This window comes from Meleagris gallopavo, chromosome 1 (genome assembly GCF_905368555.1).
Source record: "Meleagris gallopavo chromosome 1, MGAL_WU_HG_1.1, whole genome shotgun sequence".
Taxonomy (NCBI): Eukaryota; Metazoa; Chordata; class Aves; order Galliformes; family Phasianidae; genus Meleagris; species Meleagris gallopavo.
This window is the reverse complement of record NC_139404.1, coordinates 32,284,151-32,304,495: the sequence shown is the minus strand read 5'-3', so window position 1 is coordinate 32,304,495 and position 20,345 is coordinate 32,284,151. Positions and strand designations below refer to the sequence as shown.

General features: G+C 34.4%; 1 protein-coding gene across 8 annotated transcripts in view; it reads left to right on the top strand.

Moving 5' to 3' along the window:
* The window catches only part of TAFA2 (TAFA chemokine like family member 2), a 186,938-nt gene that overhangs the window by 163,613 nt on the left and 2,980 nt on the right, over positions 1–20,345 (top strand). For 3 of the 8 annotated variants that reach the window (XM_085220218.1, XM_085220227.1, XM_085220201.1), the window contains exons 4-7: positions 365–489; positions 12,299–12,498; positions 13,016–13,127; positions 14,361–14,608. In XM_085220218.1, coding sequence (XP_085076344.1) covers positions 365–489; positions 12,299–12,385 — 212 coding nt within the window. In that variant the 3' untranslated portion in view covers positions 12,386–12,498; positions 13,016–13,127; positions 14,361–14,608. The remainder of the gene's footprint in view (positions 1–364; positions 490–12,298; positions 12,499–13,015; positions 13,128–14,360; positions 14,609–20,345) is intronic. The other 5 variants (XM_085220238.1, XM_085220203.1, XM_085220247.1 and 2 more) reach the window with 5 other exon arrangements.

Genomic DNA, 20,345 nt, shown 5'->3' with positions numbered 1-20,345 from the left:
ACTGTAGAGTAGATCAGGCAAAATATACTAACTCAAAAGAAGAGACTCTGCTTAAAACTTTGAAATCTGGCTGAGCAAGAGAAAATGAGAGTTGGAAAGGAATGCTATGAAATTACTTTCTGAACTGCAGTAAATTAGAAAAAAAAAGTAGCAAAGAGATTGTCTTTGAAATATGTAGCACCTTGTGCAAATTGAGGCTTCATTTCTTGTGAAGATTATGAGCTGGCTGTAAATCACAGAGTAAATGTTGGTTAATATATTTCCAACATTTTCATGGAAAATAAAAGAAGTGATGCAATATAATGACATATTAAAAATGTCCATTTCAAGAACATGCAAATGTAGTTATTTTCTTCTCTTGTAGCTTCAATAGTGGAGCAGAAATGGTGGTGCCACATGCAACCATGTCTTGAAGGGGAGGAGTGTAAGGTTCTTCCAGATCGTAAGGGATGGAGTTGTTCCTCTGGGAATAAAGTGAAAACAACTAGGGTAGGTATGAAAGCAACCTTACATGCAACCAACCTTACAAACAGGTAAAAAAAAAACGTGCACAGGAAATTGGGTACACATGGAAGACATCAGCTGAGAAGAGCAAAGAAGTGTGGAAAGAGACTCATACTGGGAATGGACGTCATCGTCCTGCACACTTATCTCAGCATACATAGCAGTTGCTTGATCATGGTAAGCAGTGTGCCAGACCGTCTCAGGTGAGCAGTGGAGATGATAGAATTGACACCTTTTTCAGCTACTGGTAATGATTACATGTTACAATCTGACATGTATTTCTTTCTGAAACAAAATGTATACACTGTGCTAAGCTCTTTGTTTACAGGATAGCAAACAAGTACATTTTAACCAGTAACATGGCATTACCATGTTGTGACGTAGAAACTGCTGGGCATGGTAAGCATTTGATATGCAATTAAAAGAGGATCTTTTGGTTCTTTCTGTCTTGTGTGACCGGTTGACTACAAATTTTTCGGTTTCAGTAAATTCCTTTTCTCCATTTGACACTTTTTTTTTTATCACTGTTTCAAAATTAGATTATCTAAAGTAAATCTAACATTCATTATATACAATGCCTGAAAACAGAGTAAACCTTCTGTCATCTCAGTTTTTAGTGCCTACCAACACAAGAGTAGCAAATTCTTCAGCTAAGCAGGAAATTCTCAAACTTCCTCAAAATCCAGAACTGTCTCTCTAAAGGATCAACAGTTCTATATCCACATAAAACATTATAAATGCTCCCTGAAGTCACATATGTATGTATATATTCAAGAACACCTTCACCTCTTCACTCCCCTATCCATACCTGATCACTGTTTTGCTTGTAGGTTTCTAATAATTGTTTGTGGTGTCAGGTCAGTACATTGTTAACATAGGTGTATCTGAGTGTTTAAGTCATTTGAATAAAATCTTCCCCATGTAGGTGCTAAATTTCTGAATGCCTTGATTGTACTGAAATGTAGTATTGTCTGGCTGAATTATATTTTATTCCACGGAGAGATCTGCATGTCTCAGTTTTTGTACGCCTAAGTTTTTTGCCATTTTGACATTCTTTGAAGGAAGGATACTTCCTCAATGTTTGATGTACTCTTCTCCTCCCAATTCCTCTGTCAAATGTATATATTCTGAAGCTAACCGTTCTTGAATTCTGCCCACCTAACCTAGTAACCTAACTAAGTACCTGCTAATGCATATCTGGTTATATGAATATAAAAGGTGTGTGCATGTGTAATCCAACGGAAAGGAACTAGAAAAAATGTAATGATGATAGAAGTAGGAAAAGAAGTGTGTGTATGTTTTGAAATTTGTCCTTGTTACTGCTGCATTGTATATGACACTATTAGTGCTCAAGAACGCATGCCATTTTATATTTAACTTGTTTAATAAGCATATAAGTAAAAGTGTGGCTCTGGATTACCCTCCTGTGGAAAAAAAATAAAAATGATCACAAAATGGGAAGACATCAATAGGAACCTCTTTAAGGATATTTCTTCACATTTTGTCAAAAGATAAGTTCTTCTGTCAAGGTTATGAAATTATGCCTGCCCTTAGGAATTCATAGAAGCCCAAGGCTATTGTCTGGAAGGGCTTATGCCTCTGCTGCAGACTCACAGGTCTGCCTCTTTGGAGGAGTTGGCCTTTTCTTGTCCTCCATGGATAGTGGCAGTCCTCAGGACTCACTTCATGGTTTCTCAGAAGTAATACTATGAAAAAACCACTTATTAGACACACTGACTCAGTTCAGTGGCCATCATAACCTGCATAACCACCAATCATAAACTGATTTCCTTAAATCCCTTGCTATTTGCTCTGCCTTCTAGTTTGCCCAGATACTATGTGTTTCCCCATTCTTCATTTTCCAAAAATTTTGAGACATTCCCAAATTTGAATTCAAATTACTGAGACTTGGTTTCAGGGAATTGAAATTCTCTGTCTTTCTGGGCACAAGAGGCTGGGATTTTAACAGATATCATTCTGATGCCCGGAAAAATATATATAGCTATTAAGAATGCAATTGACTGCAGTAGGAGTAGCTTGTTATCAAAAGCAAGTATTTTTCCCTAATTTGTAGTGAATATAATATTTTTTGTAGTTCCTCTTTCTGCTCCTCCAAGTCTGTAAATAACAGGAAAAATTCTAAATGAGTTTTCAAAACTCCTTTTAAAGGAAAATAAAGAAGAATTCTTCAGAGAATCAGTATTAAGAAGACATGAATAATACTTCTCTGATTGTTAAATGAAATAACCCATATATGATGATCATATATAATGTAAAAGCATAAAGAAGTGAAAGAACTGAAGAGCCAAGGCGATTTAAGTGTACTGCAGTAAAGCATTGTGAAAGCTTTCCTGAAAGGGTCTAAGAAAGTATGAGGTCTATATTCATCTCCAAACATCTTCTGTTAGTTTGCCTCCTTCATGAGCTTAAAAAGTAAATTAACTGCTGAAGTACTGTCTTCTCAGCTACAGAATACCATTATTTAAAAGCAGCACCTAGATTTCCACAAGCTCTTAATAATTAAGCACTACAGTAGAAATTAAAGCAGTAATAGGAAGAGGTTATTTTTCTTGTCCAGATCTGTTAGAATATTTAATTGTATCACTATAAAGAGTGACGATGCCAAATTCTTGATACTTATGTTAAGCAAAAATTTAAGCAAAGAGCAAATTATGTGAATAATGAAAGAAAATTTATTTATTTTTAAATATCTGGTCTACTTGAGGTTTTGCTTTTTATTTAGATAAATAAGGATCTAATAAATTTACAAACCAATAGAAGATTAGAAATAGTGTGAGTTCTACTGGTTCTGAGAATCCAAATGTTAAGAAAAGTCAGATAGCATTTATTTACCTTAGTATTGCAATATCAGCTATTACGGAAAGATTAAACTGTATTCCTAATTTCTCTACATACTAGTGGAAGATGCAGATGTTAGGAGTTATTCATGGAAAGCAATGAATTCTGGGCTGAGGAGTATGTGTGTGAGTAAACTGAATACTGAGTAAACTCATTTTGGCTTAGAATTGACTATTTTGGGCCTATGAAGCCTGCAGGAGGGGAAGGAGAGAAGAGGGAATGGCAATTTAGCTAATGATTTCATGTAGAGAAATATATGTTTGTGTTCCTGAACATTATACTGCAACAAAAGAAGATGTTCAGAAACTCATTAATTTGAATTATGAAGTGCTTATGTGCATAACTGAGAGCCAGGGACATTCTGGCATTTTCCTCCAGACTGAGAAACTTTGGGGAAGGAAATAAATGAATTCTTTTTCTGTATGGCTAGTCTCAAGGTTTTGCAGAATAAACACAAAATTTTTGCCAAGATATTCACCTTACGCAATGATGAAAGTTGTAGGAAAGGGGGAAAATCTGAAGAAGTATTTTTGCTTTTGAAATAATCTTTTTTTCTTCCAACCTTTTTCTAAAATAATTATCTTCATTCAATAAGTTCTCTTGATGTGTTTCTTTTCCATCTCGTGAAACAAACAAACACAAATGCCCATTTAAAATGACAATTTTCTCATCACTTGAATCCCCAAATAATGAATTATGAATGAGATTGATAATGCCGTTAAAAAAAAAAAAAAAAACTTTAATAAATGAAGGAGTACAAAGACTAGATACCACACCCAGCAAAATTGTGCAGTCAGATAAGATCATCTGAGCAGAAAAAGTCCTGTTTCCTATTTGTCACCAATACAAAGTGCACATCTTTCACACTGGAGATCTCTGGGCAGTGGTTTTTCAAAGGCAAATCCAGATGCTAGGCTTTACTTGTATTTTTAAGAATAGCACGTTGTCTACTGTCTTTATAATACAGGTTTACTTCAAGTAAAAGCACCAGAAGCTATATGTGACTTGTGTGAAAGTGCAACTGCAATGGTTCCTGGGCATCCTGGTTCCCCAAGCATCAACCCTCAGACTAGCTTGGAGCAAGGCTTAGCTCTTGGGCAAACCATAAACCCAGATGTTTTTTCTAAAGAATCTGGAGTGCAGGAATGTATGTGGTGCATCTTGAGGCTTCCCTTCAGATCCCAAAGCTGTGATATGATAAGAAGTTACTCTTATGCTCAAGAATGGGGAAGTGCCCCTGGGCTGCAATTCAGCATAGTCTGTAAATCTGTTCAGATAAGGTGGGCTGGTATTTTATGAAGATATGTAGAAATATATGTTGGTATTTTTCATACAAAACAATACCTTGTCCTTGAACTTTTATTTTGTTTTGGTAGAACTGCTAGTGGAATAAGGTACAATTTAATACAAAGCTCTGGTTAAACCATTCATATTGGAATTCACTGGTATTTGTTTAGAACAGGACTGTCTATCCTAAGATCCAGTCTATCTTATTAGTATCAGAGACAGCTGCCCACTTCCAGAGAACGATCTGTTTTGTCCTAAGATAGGTCAGATGAATTATCTTTAGAAGGTGCTTATGTCTCCCTAAAAATTCTGAAGGAAAGCTTTGATGATTAACTTAGTGCCTAACATTTGGATGCTTAGTGTTGAATAAGAAGATGCTGTCTAGGAGGCTTTCTTTGATGTGGTCTTCAGTAGGAAGTTGATCTGAAAAATCCTAAATTCTCTGTCAGTTTGGGAAGCTTTGGGCTTTGACCACTGTCAAATGTAATACAGTGTGAGAGAAGCTTTTAAAACGTTCTGAAGATACTCAGCTGTATGCCAAATAAGTGAATCATACTGTGATGAGCATCGTGCCCAATATCTATTATTCATCAGAAATTGGTAACCAGTGCATGTCCTTTTAGGACAGCCTTGTTGTTATAATAATAATAATATAAATGAACAAAAATGATCAGATACATTGCATAGCAGGTATTTCTTATTAACCTTTGAAAATCTCTAGAAGGTGAAAGTGAACAAAGTAATATTTTCGTATCAACAAGTGCTAAGAGTACTTTCACACAGGTCATAAAAGGCCATCTTTTGGAAATGAGCATCTAACTTCTGGAATAGCTTAACACCCACACTTTTATGAGAGGCAGAAGGAACTGCAATTGTCACTCTGAAAACAAGCTATTATTTTTAATATGTGGGTAAAAGCACACTCCAGAAGAGAAAGAAATCAATAGTTAATATATTATTAGATAGCTATATGCCAACCCAATATTCGAAATAGAGTACTGTAAATATACAGAACAGAGAGAAATAAGAGAGAAATTTTACGTGGCCAGAAATAAATCCATACTGAGTCCATTTATCTACATTCCAAATCCAAATCTGCTTTCCAAATCAATACCAGAGATAGACGACTAATGCAAAAAAAAAAAAAAAAAAAAAAAAAAAAAAAAGGAACAAACAGAAATATTGCCAGGATGGAGAGAAATCCATACTTAGAGTGTTTATCTACATTTCAAAAAATACTGGAGAGAGTCTGAAGTCAGATATTTGTAATATTCCATTTAATCTAATTTTGCATTATGACATCCAGAATTTAAAACAAACTAAAAATTTAATAACATCATTGGAAGCAGATAAGGATACTGTCCAAACACACCAACTGGCTACAAATGGTGTTCAGCGTGTGTATTCCACTACTCTGAATCAATGCAGTTCTGCTGCTATCTATAAATATTGCTTATATTTTTACCCTGTCTCCTCTTTCTCACTTGTAGATACTATATTGTTTCTAAATTAATTACAGCTGCTGATAGGAGAAGCAATAATTTTATTTATGTTTCAAATTATGAAGTGTGCTGTTCATAAGGCTTTCAGCCCAAGGAATGAAAGAGCTTCCATTAGGTACTTTTACACAGTAATGCTTTGCAATGGGCTATAGGAGGAAGGCTGAAGGCAGGATGGTGTTTACTAAGAAACCTAATATCAGATGGCAGCATTAACAGTGATTCAGCTACTGTCGTAACCAACATGGGAGTAAGACAATACAAAAAAATGAGAACTAAAATGTGTCCTTGGATAAGAGAAGAAAAGAACGTGTTTCTGGAAACTGAGGCTGACATCAGCAGTGCAGCTGTGTTAGCTGTTAATTTCTGTTCCTCTGTATCAGCAACAGATGCACTGTCTCTTTAAGCAGCAACAGACAGAAAAAAATTGAAACTATAAGTTTTTGTTTGTTTGTTTGTTTTTTGTTTTTCCTAAAGTTGGAAAGAAATATTGCTATTGTAGTTGCTTTTCTCGCATGTCTTTATTCCTCCTCCTTCCTCCAAAATTTTCAAAAGGCAGTACCGGTGTTGATATGCAAGTTGAAAAATCAGAAATTCATGAACACTGTGTGTAGAGGGAATTTTAGGCTGTTTACGATAGACTGGAGGTATCTCTGCAATCATTCTGTACTAATAAGGCAGTGCATTTTTTGTGTGACATTTTTTCAGAGTAAATCTAGTACTAACCTCCATCACATGAAGCAGTTCACCTTTTGCTGTGACCAGTGTGAAACTTGAAATACAGGATAAATCAGTGATTTGCCAAGCGTCAGTAGTAAATAATCTTAGGAAGTGCTTCTTTAAATATTATTTAAGGAATCGAATTAAAAGACTACCTTGCTGTAAAACTCCTCTATCCCCCTGCCTCACTTCAAAGTTTCTGTCTATAGATATCTCACCTTCTACCTAAATTTTGGGTGAAGATTTATAGGAACAATATGTATAGGGATACAGTGGTTCATAAAAAGGATGTGATTACAATACAAGTAAGTGCACAGACTGTAGCAAAATATTAGCTATGGAAAAGAGTGATTGCACTTGTGACAGGCTCTTTGTTGCTATGGTATCTCTTTCTATGCCTTTGGCTAATCTGTCACTAGCAGAAATTTGCAGCTTCTCAGCATGTTTCTCATTGCTAACTCAGAGACCCAGTGTATCTAATCTGTCATTAAAATAGCAATAAATGGTATGTCTACATTTTCTTAAAAAATGCACACAAGTTTCAGGGAACAAATGAGCTGGGAATGGAAATAAGGTAACATTTTCTAGGGTCATGTTAACTTTTTGCATTAGTGATTATTGTTTTGATCCACTGTCACAACTCATTCATACTGAAGATCAGTATTTTTTTGTAGGTTGCCCAAACAGTAATCTTTTTTGGACACTTGGAGACTTTGAGGAAAATATTTAACATCTCTGGCCAACACATATTAGAGTTTCCCAAGTGTAGCTTTCCAAAAGGTTTGAATGAATCACCAGTTTTCAAGGGTAAATAATTCACTGAATCTCTTAAAAATATCTGCAGAATACCAAATGTATGTCTTAAACATGAAGCTGGCAGGCCTAGTTCTATCCTATGGAAAGGTTCCTGTTACAAGCATACATTTGACATGAGTTCAGGCTCACAGCTTGATTACAGCCATTTATAGATCACACAAATCTAGACAAGTCATAGTTTTTTTCCTAAAGACGAATGTGTATTAAAAACAAATAAACAAACAAAAAACAAAATGCGAGACACAAGCTATGGTGATAAGGATTAGAAGAAGAGAGTTAAGGTAGTGCAAGAGGCCACTTAGAGATAGTTCACCAGGCTGTGCAAATTATTTGAAGCAGATCTAATAGTTCAGTACTGAACTTTCTCACAGGCATGTGACTCTAATTACACGAATCCAAATTAATTACAGAACTAACTACAAAACCCTTAAGAGTAATGCAAAAGTTAGCAGTTCATTACTGTATGATGTCACATACTAGACCTGGCTTCCAACTTGGTCTTAACTTGTTCTTCCATTTCCTACTTACCTTTTCTACACTATAAATACAGATGGACTTCTTCATCTGATTACAAGGTAGAACAAGTGATTCACTCAAACTCTATTGAAATATGATGGAAAAAATGAATCCAGTGCATTCCAGAAAGCAATAAAATAGACCCATAAAAATAGGGATGTTAAAAATGTTTTGTATGAAATTATGTAATGAAAGCGTTTTGTATTTAAAATCTGAAATGTTATAAGCAAAGTCGTCGAATGACAGTAAAACTTGTGCAGGTCAAGATATTCCAACTATTCAACTCAGGAAATTTTCTGTCGCAAAACAGAACAACAAAAGAGAATGGGATAAGAGCAATATTCATACATACAGCTCTTCTGAACAGGGAGAGCTTGTTAATGTGTTACTTTAAGAAAATATATGAAGATCAGAGTAGTATTTCTATTATTATTTTTTTATTTATCATAATTTAATTGCCTAGAAGGTTTGAAAATTTGCCTCGATTCTTTTTTTCAGTGCCTTGTACTACTTGGGACTGCCTTAGGTCTTGTCTGTAGCTGTTCTGAGGTTTTATTCCAATTATTTTTATGAGCGGGTACTCTGTACAAATCATGAGAAATGAAATCTGCAAACCCTTTTCCACATTCATAAAGTGTTAGTAATATATATTACGGTTTATACATTTTTATGAGAGGATAATTTTCTTTTTGGCAAATCTGTAGATAGTATCCATTGCACAGAATTATTTTCGCTTCTACAAAACTTTAAAATTGATGGAATTACTCCAAAATCAAAGACAAATATTTCTGCCATTGTTAAAGAAAAACATAAATGGATTCAATTGCATGTCATTAATTAACTAATTGATTATTTTTTGCAAGTATTGCTTTCTTCACCTGGGAATCCTTCAATCCATCAGTCCTGCTGAGAGGTTTTCTGCCTTTGTCCCAAAAGATTCCGCTTCCGCTTGTGATTTTTTTATTATTATTTTTTCCCCTCAGTTTTTCTTTTGCTGGCATATTTGAGATACTAAAATCATGTCTGAAGAATAATTTTCTGCCTCTATAATGGAAAATAAGAATGACTTCTGAAGGCCGTATGTAAATTACTGGTTTTCTCCACTTCTCTACAAAGTGGAAAAGGCATAACACTGAAACCAAATATGTTTTTACTCTTGTTTACAGCCTCTGTGCCCTTTCAGAGCTATGTAAGATAGAATCTTTGAATATCTAGCTATTTAGCTTTAGCAGTGGGAAACCTTTGTCAGTTTGCAGTACCTTACAAATATAGGGAGATGACATTCAAATGCCTGTATCATATGAGTAATGTTGGTACGTCTAAAACTTGTGCTTCTTCCTTGTCACACCCTCTTTTGTGGTCTGTGACTGCTTTGGATCGTTTCTGAAAGTCAGAAAGACTGAATTTCATTCAGAAGGACTGGAGTATTCTGAAACCTCTCATTACCCAATGCTGCATGCAGAACTCTTGCCTCTATTTGGCATAAGCTTCACAAACTGTTCAGATACAGAAATGATGTAAGAGTGTGGGAAAATGTACTGCAGTTTTCTAAAAGGTATTACTTTCAGTTCTCCCAAATTTCATAGTTTTCTTGAGGTATTTCCTTCTTCATTAGGACTGCATAGAAAACCTCAGATGTTCTACTCTGTTTTAGCTCTGCTTTTTTGCAGGGAGAGAAAAAATAAATAGAAAATAAAAAACAATTAGAAAAGTCAGTCATACAAAGCATTCATACAGTTACTGGTGTGACTAGGGAAAACCCCCAAATCAGTTGGAATCCTAATTAGAATAATGAAGACAGTCCATTCCTATCCAAAGAGTATTTGGACTGAAGAAAAAAAAATATGTATTTCAGGCAAGAATAAATGAGAGACTGATCTCTAGGACTAAATTAAAAAAAAAAAAAAAAAAAAAAAGAGAACCAACATTAAATTCATTTCTCTAAAATTTTCAAAATTGTTTACATTTTCATAGCTTATAATTTACTCCTTTTTCACCCTGAGGAAGACTTGGTTCATCTCAGGAAAGATACTACTGTTAGTGAGAAAAGTCTTCAAAGGTTTTTGTATGTTCTAAAAGTAGATTTTGATCTTGCATCTACTCCTTTATTAGCATGTACAGATGATTCGTTCTCAGATCTTTCAGTCCTGATAACTACCATTCAGTACCTTCTATATCTGCAGTGAGAAATGTCATAGAGCTCTGAAGTGAAGATTTTGAGTAAAGCTGCAGAATATCAACTTCACCATGACTTCTTTGCCTAATGTGACCTATAGTATCATCTTGGTAAGGCCAGAAGTGAACACTAGGGTGTCTCCAGTTTATAAAGATGGGTATCATATCCAGTGAGCAATGGATTGTTTCTATGTAACCTGTGAATGGAATGGAATGGAAGATTCAGGAATTTTAGTGGAGCTGCATATTTTAAAATGTCCAAAAATTGTGTGTGTTCAGGTTTGAGAATACCAGAAAATATCTCAACAATTCTAGACAGAACAGCAGCTTTTTCTTTCATCTTGAATTTGAGCTTTGTGGCTTAGGGACATAACCCTGCCAAAAGAAGACCAAAGAAATTAATTTTTCTTGTGCTGTTACCAATCTAGTCAAATGTACAGTAGGTATTCTAGAATCTTGAGATCCCTCTGTTGTACCTCCTTGCAATTTTTTTGGAGTGATCTTGGAAAAGAACAGCGTAGCAAATTTATTGTCTTCAAGATGTAATTCTAATTCCAGTTGCCAATAGTTATTTTTCAACATTATCTACAAAAAAAGAAGAATAAACTTTCTCCTAGAATGCAGCTTGTCAGTTTTGAAGCTGATTGCTGGCAAAACCAACTTCCTTTTGAGAGTCATTCTAGAGATTTCTATGTGATAGTCCTTTTTCTCTTTCTTGACATTAAATCACATAATTGTTACTTACATTCCTGAAATATGAAGGCTGCAACCTTCAGAACCTTTTGGCCTTTTCTTCATTAGTTCAAATTTTGAATACAAATGACTAATTATGATTAGCTATTCTATTACGTTCATATTTAACTTGTCTTGTGTCATGTACTAGTCAGAGCATAATGAGAAGATGAAGGTATGAGGAGAACTATCCAGATTCTTTACACAACACAAATGAAATGGAGTATCCAAGGCAGGTTCTTAGTCACATTTCTAGAGTTCATTATTTCCTTAGACAGATTACATCTTTTCTGTGCACTATGAAGTCCAAAAAACAGCATTAAGGTAATCCCCAGAACACAGAACTTACAGGAAGTTGTATCTTTTACCTGGAAATCTCCATAATACTCAAGCAAGAAGGTATTTCAAGTTTATCACAAGTTTGGAGAAAATGCTGATGAGGACCATCAAAGAATTTTTCTGGAATTAATGTGTATGCTTCCAAGAATGCCACAGGAAGTTGTGATCATACATGTCAGATGTTCAAGAAGATCACAGGGAAACTAGTCATCTATATGCTCCTTCAAGCACAGATGGTGGATTTGATCTCTGTCTGTATATTTTTTTAAATTTAAATTGGAAGTACTGATTTCTCTTTTTCATTCTTTTTTCTCTAATAACCAAGACCAACAGCTAGTCAGGAATGAGCATCTGTGACCCTGACTACTTCCTAGTGAGCCAGGCTTTATGTATTTTTCCCTAGGCAGTGAGAAATCATCCTAATTGTTCATCTATGACAGCTTTTAGGTGAAAAGCTCTTCAATCTTCCCTTTTCTTGCTTCTATTAAGAACTGACAAAGGGTGAAAGGGATTTTTCTGTAATCTTCTAAATCTGCCACCTTTCTTCTGTTTCTTATTTGTATTAGAGTGATAGTGTGATGGGTACTCAGACTGGAGAACGTTAAAATTAGATTCCCTTAAAATAATTTTATATTCTCTAAATGGGTTCCCACTACTCTGTCAGCACTCACTACTTTGCCTTAATTTTCTCTGCACACGGGAAAGTTTTTTCTTTATTTGGAGACTCTAAATTGATGGAAAGAAAGAGGAAAATGATGAAAGTGTTTCAAGTTGCTGACTGATTCATTGTTTTTAAACATTTTTTTTTCCTGCCTGGATATTGCTCTCCTGTATTCTAACTTGTTTTTTAGTTGTCTTATATTCCCTCAGCTGTGGCAGTATTCGTGGAGCCAAATGTGAGTGCACTACCTCAAAATGCCAGCAGTGGAAGCTGGTAAGCAAGTGGGGGAAAATCACCAAAGGAATCTGAAGCTTGGGACAAAGGTAGAAAACACATCAGTACTGCACTAACAGAGCAGCAGGTACCCTCATAGAGGAGATAAAATTACAGGTAAGGAAATAATTTATGTTTCTATTTTGATTTCATCCAAATGGCTTGTTATTCTTCATTCAAAATCCCTAGAAAAATAACACACCTGGGGATAACACATTACTAGGGATAATTTGAAGTTCAATCTTAGACAGTTTCTGAAAAAATACATTAAAAGGTGAAAATCCATTTTAGCTACTAGGCAATTTAAAAACTCAACCTAGTTTAAAATAATGACTTTTTTTTTTTTTTTTTTTTTTGTTAGCATATTAGACAAAAGTAGCTGGTTGGTAGAGTTTTCGCTTTCCAATCAAGAATAATAGTCTGTTATTTAGATTAGTGCTGTAAGATTGAGTGAAAGACAAAAAGACTCTGCTTTTCCCTTTACTTTCTCAGAGTTAGCAGGGTAGTATGACTCTATAATCCTTCAGATTGCCTTGTTGTAAAAAGGACTGAGGTTATTTTTGTCTTCCTTTTGTGATGATTAGATGGTATAAAACAGAAGAAAATTACATTTTTTTAATTAATTGTCTTGCAGTCTTTTATGTCGTCATGCTGCAGTCCCACTGTGATCACCTCCAAAAACCACAAGAGGATATATCCTTGTCTGAATTACTACAGTTATTATCTGTTACAGAAAGTAAAATAAGGTTTATGTTTAAGTCTTCTCTCAATACAAAACTTTTGTCTGTAAATGAAAAATTTCATGAAGTTTTAACAGTCTAACATAAACTTGATTTCTCTGCTGAATTACAGAATCACTGAGAAAGTTTAGTTGTGGACATTGTAGTAACATTATCTTTTGGAAGAGAATAACAACAAAATACATTTGTAAAAGTAATGAATTATATTTATCCTTGACATAACTCATTTTTCTTCATCAGTTATATACTGTGATAATTGTCCCAGTGCATTATATCAATTACGTTTATTTTGTAAAATATCAAATTTAAGTGAATGTGAATCCAGAGCCACATTTATTTCTCTGATAATATTTTAAATGTGTAGTTATTTTATTAAATCAGTGGACCATCCAACTTATGAGTTTTATCTTGCAATAGACGTTACTAATAATCTGTGGTAGGACGTTTATATTAAAAGGTCTAAAGGAAAAAGAAAAAAAGGGAGATAATTATCTTTTGTAAGCATTATTTAAAGAAAATTAGTTGGTCTTTTGAGGTGCTGTGAACCCCTTTTCAGAAACAATCAATTTATCAGCAAATCCAAAAACTTATCTCAAAAATCCAGATAAGGAAGTAGGTGCCTGAATTGAATAGCGTGTTTTGATGTTATTTTATTGTGTTTCCTGTAGCCTAATAGCCATAGAAGTGACTGTAAGTAGAGTTCTCCTATGAATGCACATTTTTGTCAAACTTGATGCAGTTGAGTTCTTTTTGTTTTGTTTTGTATTTTTTAATGTGTATATGTTAAGAAAACACTCAAATCTTTCATTTAGAAGGAAATGTATTCTGATCACATGCCTCTTATTTGTATCAAAGTTCTATTGAATTCAATTCAATTCTATTCAATTCTTTCAATTACTGTTTCATCATAGAATGCTGATATACTTGCAAAAACGAGAGCAAATGCTATTTATCCACTTCTGTTTGGTTTTCTAGACAAATCACAAAGTTTGAGTTTGAGTATATTTGAACCTTTTCCTTTGAAATTATTGTTATTGTTCGGGTTTTTTTTTTTTTTTTTTTTTTTTTTTTTGAGACCATGCTCCTTTGCTAAGAGAATTTATTTTGGTTCTGAAATATGTTTCCTCCTGTTGTTCTGCACTTTTACGTATAAGTTAAAGAAAATTCCATCTATCCCAGTTTTGTTTTCTGTAAGTAATTCCGTAACAGTGTAGTACTTGACATGTGTTTGTTTCTTAGGCAAACGTGTAAAACTCTTCAAGTCCGAATGGAGAAGTAGAGAAAGGAGGTTTCTGCTGTGCCTGATGACAATTTATGATTTTTCCACACATACTAAATAATCTGGCTCCACGTTGGAGCACTAGTTGTGATGAATCCTAGTCATGGTCGGATTCTAAGGAAGGGCCAGAACGTTCGTTGAGGAATAAGGAGTCAAACCACTCCAGAAAATGTGTTCCAGCCCTGGTTTATTACTCACAGAGCAGCAGGTGTGTACAAATACAGGTTTACATAGTATTAACAGGAACTGTTGTACCTTACTCTTCATTGTAGTTATTTAGTTTGCTGCAGATATACAGGAATCCTGGCTTATTTGTGCAGCACTCCAGGAGGGTTGTTCAAGAGACTCTGCACTGTGTTGCTAAACAGCTTCAGTGCATCAGTCAGGTACTTCTAAAAGCCTTTAAACATCTTTCTTCTCTCACTCTCCTTTCAAAGAGAGATCCAATTAATAAGTTTGTGTTACAATTGTAGGAAAGCATGAAAACTGTTACAAAACACGTACATCTTGGTACATGCAGCTAGATGTTTCATTGTTGAAAGCTTGGTATCATACTCAATTACTTACAATTCACAAAAAGTTGGGAAAAGGGTATTTGTGCCATATTCCTTAAATATAATAGAATTTGTCTGTTTAATCTTAAAACTCTCATGTTTTCAGAAATATATGCCATGCTTTAAAATATTTTTCTTCTGTTTTTCTAGTTCTAGCTTTAAGATCACTTGGCATATGATTAGTATATATGGGGCAAGTAGAAAGCTTAATTTACATATGAAAGCCCTTTTAGTTTTCCTTACAATGGTTAACAATGCTTGTCTAGATCTGCAGATTTAACAGCTAAAATTTCCTGCCAAAATCATTAAGAGTAGTGAGAAAACATGAAATACAAAAGTATACTTAAATAGCACGGTGTGAAATGAGTTTTCAATGTTTGTTTCATTCTAAGGAACAGTCTAAAGTACAGAAAGTTCACAAATACAATTCTGTTTGGTCACAGTGCAATAAAAGCACAAAAGTATTAAGAGCTTTTGAGTCTAGTACTAATGAAAGACATCAGAAACTTTGGAGCCATTTAACTGTATTGGGAAATGTTCTGTTTAATTAATGAAATGAGCTAGAGATGTTTGCCGAAGGACATACCTGAGGATCTAGAATTCTAAATTGCTTTTCTACATGCTTGTGAACATGTTTAGAAACACATTTTATATTACATTCTCTAAAGTACAGCGAAGAGAAAAAATTAATACTCTTGAGTTTTGATATCAAGAGACAGGTATAGCTGAAATTTTATGGCCAGGAATGAAATAACTGAGGACTTGAAAAAATCTGTCAATATTTAATCCTCACTGAAGGCAAATTAATTTGTATAGTTATAATTAAATAGCTGTTTTCACAGCTTCCCAGAAATAACTCTAATTTTGTTTTGTGTCGTTAGCTCAAGTCAAGTAACAGTCTAGTATCATGAAACAGCAGCCTGTTTCCCAACTCTTAGTTCTCTGTTGCAGATACTTTATCAAGCATACTTCTAAAGTACAAATGAATCACTTCAACCTTACTCAAACTTTTGAAATGATTTCTTCTGTCCCTCAAAAATTGGTTATCTATTATGGACACATAAATCTACACCTATCTACTGTTAAATGCACATGAATATGGATACCCTATTGCAAACATATCCTTAACCACTCTCTTTGTCTGTCCTTTGTCTGTTCCTTAATGTAGAAAACAAAATACAGGATTCTCATGTTCTGAGGAAATTGTCAGCCTGTCCTCTGTTAAGATTTGCTAAGTAATTTGAAGTATCACAGGTACAAGGTAGTATGTTGCAAGTATAGAATATTTCGTCAACAAAAATGTACAAGTGGCAATGCAAAATGTCACTTGCTTTAACAAGCCACGTATGAATAACAGTGCATAACAAACATGCTGTATGGATTTTGAAGCTCCAGGAAATAATGAGCTTCCATCTGTTCAAAATATTTATTTCCAGCTTGGACCTTCATATGCAAGGTGCATAAGAGGAAAAAAAAACAATTGACAGATATTTGATTTTGGTTATATGGGCACATCCATTTTTCATTGTAATGTCCATATTAAGCTTTCACTACCAAAATAGGTTGATTTTTTTTTCATGAAAAAATATGACTGAAATAACTTTCTTCAAACCTATCCTATTTTAGGAAAGGTTTACTAAAATACTACTTCACTGATTCTGTTTTATCATTTTTTTTCTTTTTTTTGGTGTGTGTGTGTGCTTCGTTTATGTTCAGTATGAGAAAGAATGTAAAAGTAAGGACACAAAATTGTACTGCATACAAATAAGGACTATATTGGTACAAGATCTCTATCTTGTCTCCAGGACATGTTTCTGAGGACAACTCATAGCTAGGGATTTTTGTAATGTGTCTCTTTGTACAAGAATTTAAGAATTTAAGGGATTCTTGTGATGCTCCCTGTACTTAGCTTGTCTCATGTTGTCCATTAAATATATTTCTGAAAGTCTTTTTATTTTTTAAGAAACCCCCATGCCATTTTTGTATTCTTACAGGCTTTTAAAATTATGCAGAAGAATGTAGGGGTGCCAAGAAGTTTTTCTTGTCTAATGCAATTCCACGAAGCACAGGGTGAACTACTGACTATTAAACATATGTAATTCCCTTTCTCTGCCTTACATACCTGAAAAAAGATAGCTTGATGATTTTTCAGTATGCTCAGACAACATTCATGCTGTGACCATACACATAATCGTATACTATATAGTTGATGGAAAAATTATAATTGAAGAGAAAACAAAACTTGGCGATAATAAAACATTAAGTATTAAATTCTTCCTGACTCTCATATTTATATGAATTCTTTGGCTAAAAGCCAGAATGGGTGTCCTTCTTGCAAGGGCGCCCACAGAATGGAAGTTCCTAAGTTTCAAGTGCTAAATTTACAAACTCTTTTTTTTTTCTTTTTAATATGGATTTTATGTATGAGATGTGATGAACACAGAACAAAAAAGATAGATCTACCAGTCGAAAAATTAGTAATGTAAAAATTTGTGTTATGAAATGTTCCACCACACACTGACTTAAATTTATTTTATAATATCTATTTTCTGAAAACATTACTAATTAGTTAGTGATTATGTTTATACCTCATTTGTGTGTATAAACTATTATGTACTTAGGATATATTTAATATATTTATTTCTCTGAAAAAATAGAAGAATTGTGCTGTGCCTTATTGACACTCTGTAACTTTGATGCTTAGGTTTATGACAGTTATTAAAACTGCTTTCTCACATAGAGAACATTCACTCAGCCATGCTTTTCATCCTATAGTCTTGAATTTTCTCCTTCCTCTTTTAAGGCAGAAGAATATCTTGAGTAAAAGTGATAGTCTTTTTTTTTTTTTTTTTAACCAGAAACCTATTCTGATGGAGCAGAACACGTTATCTGCTGTATTCATCAGCTGTGGGAATTTCACAAGTGAGAACGGTTTTCACATGTTTGTGGTATCACTGACCAGGAGCTGACCAGAAAATCTCTTGATCTGATAGCTTTTCTAATGTGCTGCCTTTGAGAACTCCTCTTTTCTGGTTCATTCTGGATCACACTGGCAAAAATGTTCTACCCAAGAACTGAATCTTGTAGGAACATTAGCAGAGGAAATGTGGAAAACCAGATATATTTAATTTTATATTATTGTTTTAAAATAAAATGAGTTCACATACAATTACAACCAATTTATAGCAGCCACTCACTAATTTAAATTAAAAAGTCTGCAATTGCAGAGTAATTATACTTTAATTGCACATTTAGTACAAGAAAGTGAAGAGAGACTAATGTACTGTATTTATGACATAATAACCGTGTGAAAAATATATTAGCATAAAGGGAGTAATTATGTTCCAAGAATGAACAAATTAATTCAAATCAATACCTACGATGCTTAAGGTTCTATGTACTTTTTTCATTTGTGTTGTTAAGCAGCAGCAAAGTTAATTTTCATGCATATTAATTATTCACTGAAAAATTGATTAGACTTGACTTGCACCCATTCAGTGTGTTACTGTTCTCTTAGGATTTTAGAGATCAGACACATGGTGTTCTCAGTTCCTGTTTTGTTAAGAAGACCTTTGGCACAATACTTTTTTTCACAGCTACTCAAGTCCTATAGCTTTTATTTTGTCCCAGATTAGGCATTTCTAGGAATAACATCACTACATATTAGCTAAAATTTCCCTGCTTCTTTATGAAATTGCCTTTAACATCTGAGAGGTCTGTTCTCTCCCTAATGTGTATGGATATATAACTTCCATTAATGTTAATAGCTGGTGTGTGCTTGCTCATAACAAGTATTACCTTCCTACATAGAGGAAAATATGAACCACTATGTGTGTTACTCAGAGTAGCAGTGTGTAATCTCTACATTAAGGGGAAAAAAAAAATGTACAGCAGGTAGAATAAAGCAATTCTGGCAAAGGAGAGGAGGTAAAAACTCCAATCATGTAACTGTAAAAAGTAGGAATATAAAACCTGACTTCCTATGCAGACTGTATAAGCAACATGACCTTTGTGTATTGTTAGACACCTTCTATAAAGCAAGGATTTGAATGGCTATAAGTCATTTTTCTTTACGTCACTTATTCACTGTAACAGTGCATGTTGATTGTATAGGGATATTCTCACCACACAGTTGTAGAGCTAGATATGGGAAATTGACAGATATTTCTATACCTTAAGGGAGGCTATAGAAATGGAAGGGACAGACTTGTTATCAAGATCCCTTGTGATAAGACAAGGGAAAATAGCTTCAAACTATAAGAGGGAAGATAAGGCTGGATATAAGGAAGAAGTGTTTATGATAAGGGTGGTGAGGCATTGGAACAAGTTGCCCAGATAAGTAGTGGATTCTTCATCACTGGAGACACTCAGGATCAGGCTGGATGGAGCTCTGAGCAAGATGTTCTAGCTGTAGGTCATTCATTGCAGAAGAGTAGGACAGGATGACCTTTTAGGATCCCTTCCAACTCAAACGATTCTATGATTCTATTGACTTTGCTTAATGCATATCAGGATACCATTAGCATTCTTTGCCACAAGGGCATATTGCTGGCTCATGGTCAACTTCATCTCTAAAAAGAGAGCTTACGTCCTCCCTTTTCAGTAACAAAGACTTACTCTCTGTGGATGTGGGTAGAAAAGGAATTCAGATGAGTTCCTGTGACTGTGCCTTTCCAGTTGCGTCTGTGATGAAACCTTCCTCTGGTTCTTCTTTTGTTCTGATATACTCTGTGATAAAGAAATGTAAGTTACTTTGGCCCTGTATCTACTTGATCCCTTTAGGAGTCTCATTTCTTTTTATCTGTTTTCAGTGTGTTTTGCATCAGATGATTTACCACAGTTTTTTATATATGTTTATATATCAAGTGAAGCTAATAAGATTCCACCTGCAGATAGGATCAGAAGATGTATATCTTACAGTATGCATCCCAGTGGCATTTGGGTCCATGAGTAGAATTCCAGCTTGTTGCAATAACAAACACACACAAATAAACAAACAAAACCAATTAGTTGCTGTGTCAGCATTTTAAGCTTTGTTGCAGGGTATAGATATATGTTGCCTGGCTTTTAAATTAATTCTCCATTATTGTTTCAGGCAATCTTCCATTACAGAAAGGATCACATGAGGCAGTTTCCAACATCAAGAACTAAAAATAAAAGTGTAATAAATATATCTTTGGTATTATAAAAACCACAAAGCACAATTTTATTATTGCCTTCCTAATTGCTGTTCCTAGAAACAACTGAAGTAATGAACTCCTAGAACAGTCTTTTTAATATTCTGCTCTATGTTTGTGCTCTGCAGAGCTGATGAGAGCTGTGTGCAAACACTTTTGCTGAGGGCAAAAGAATGTTTCATCATTACAGAGCATGACCCTTCCCTCTGAGATC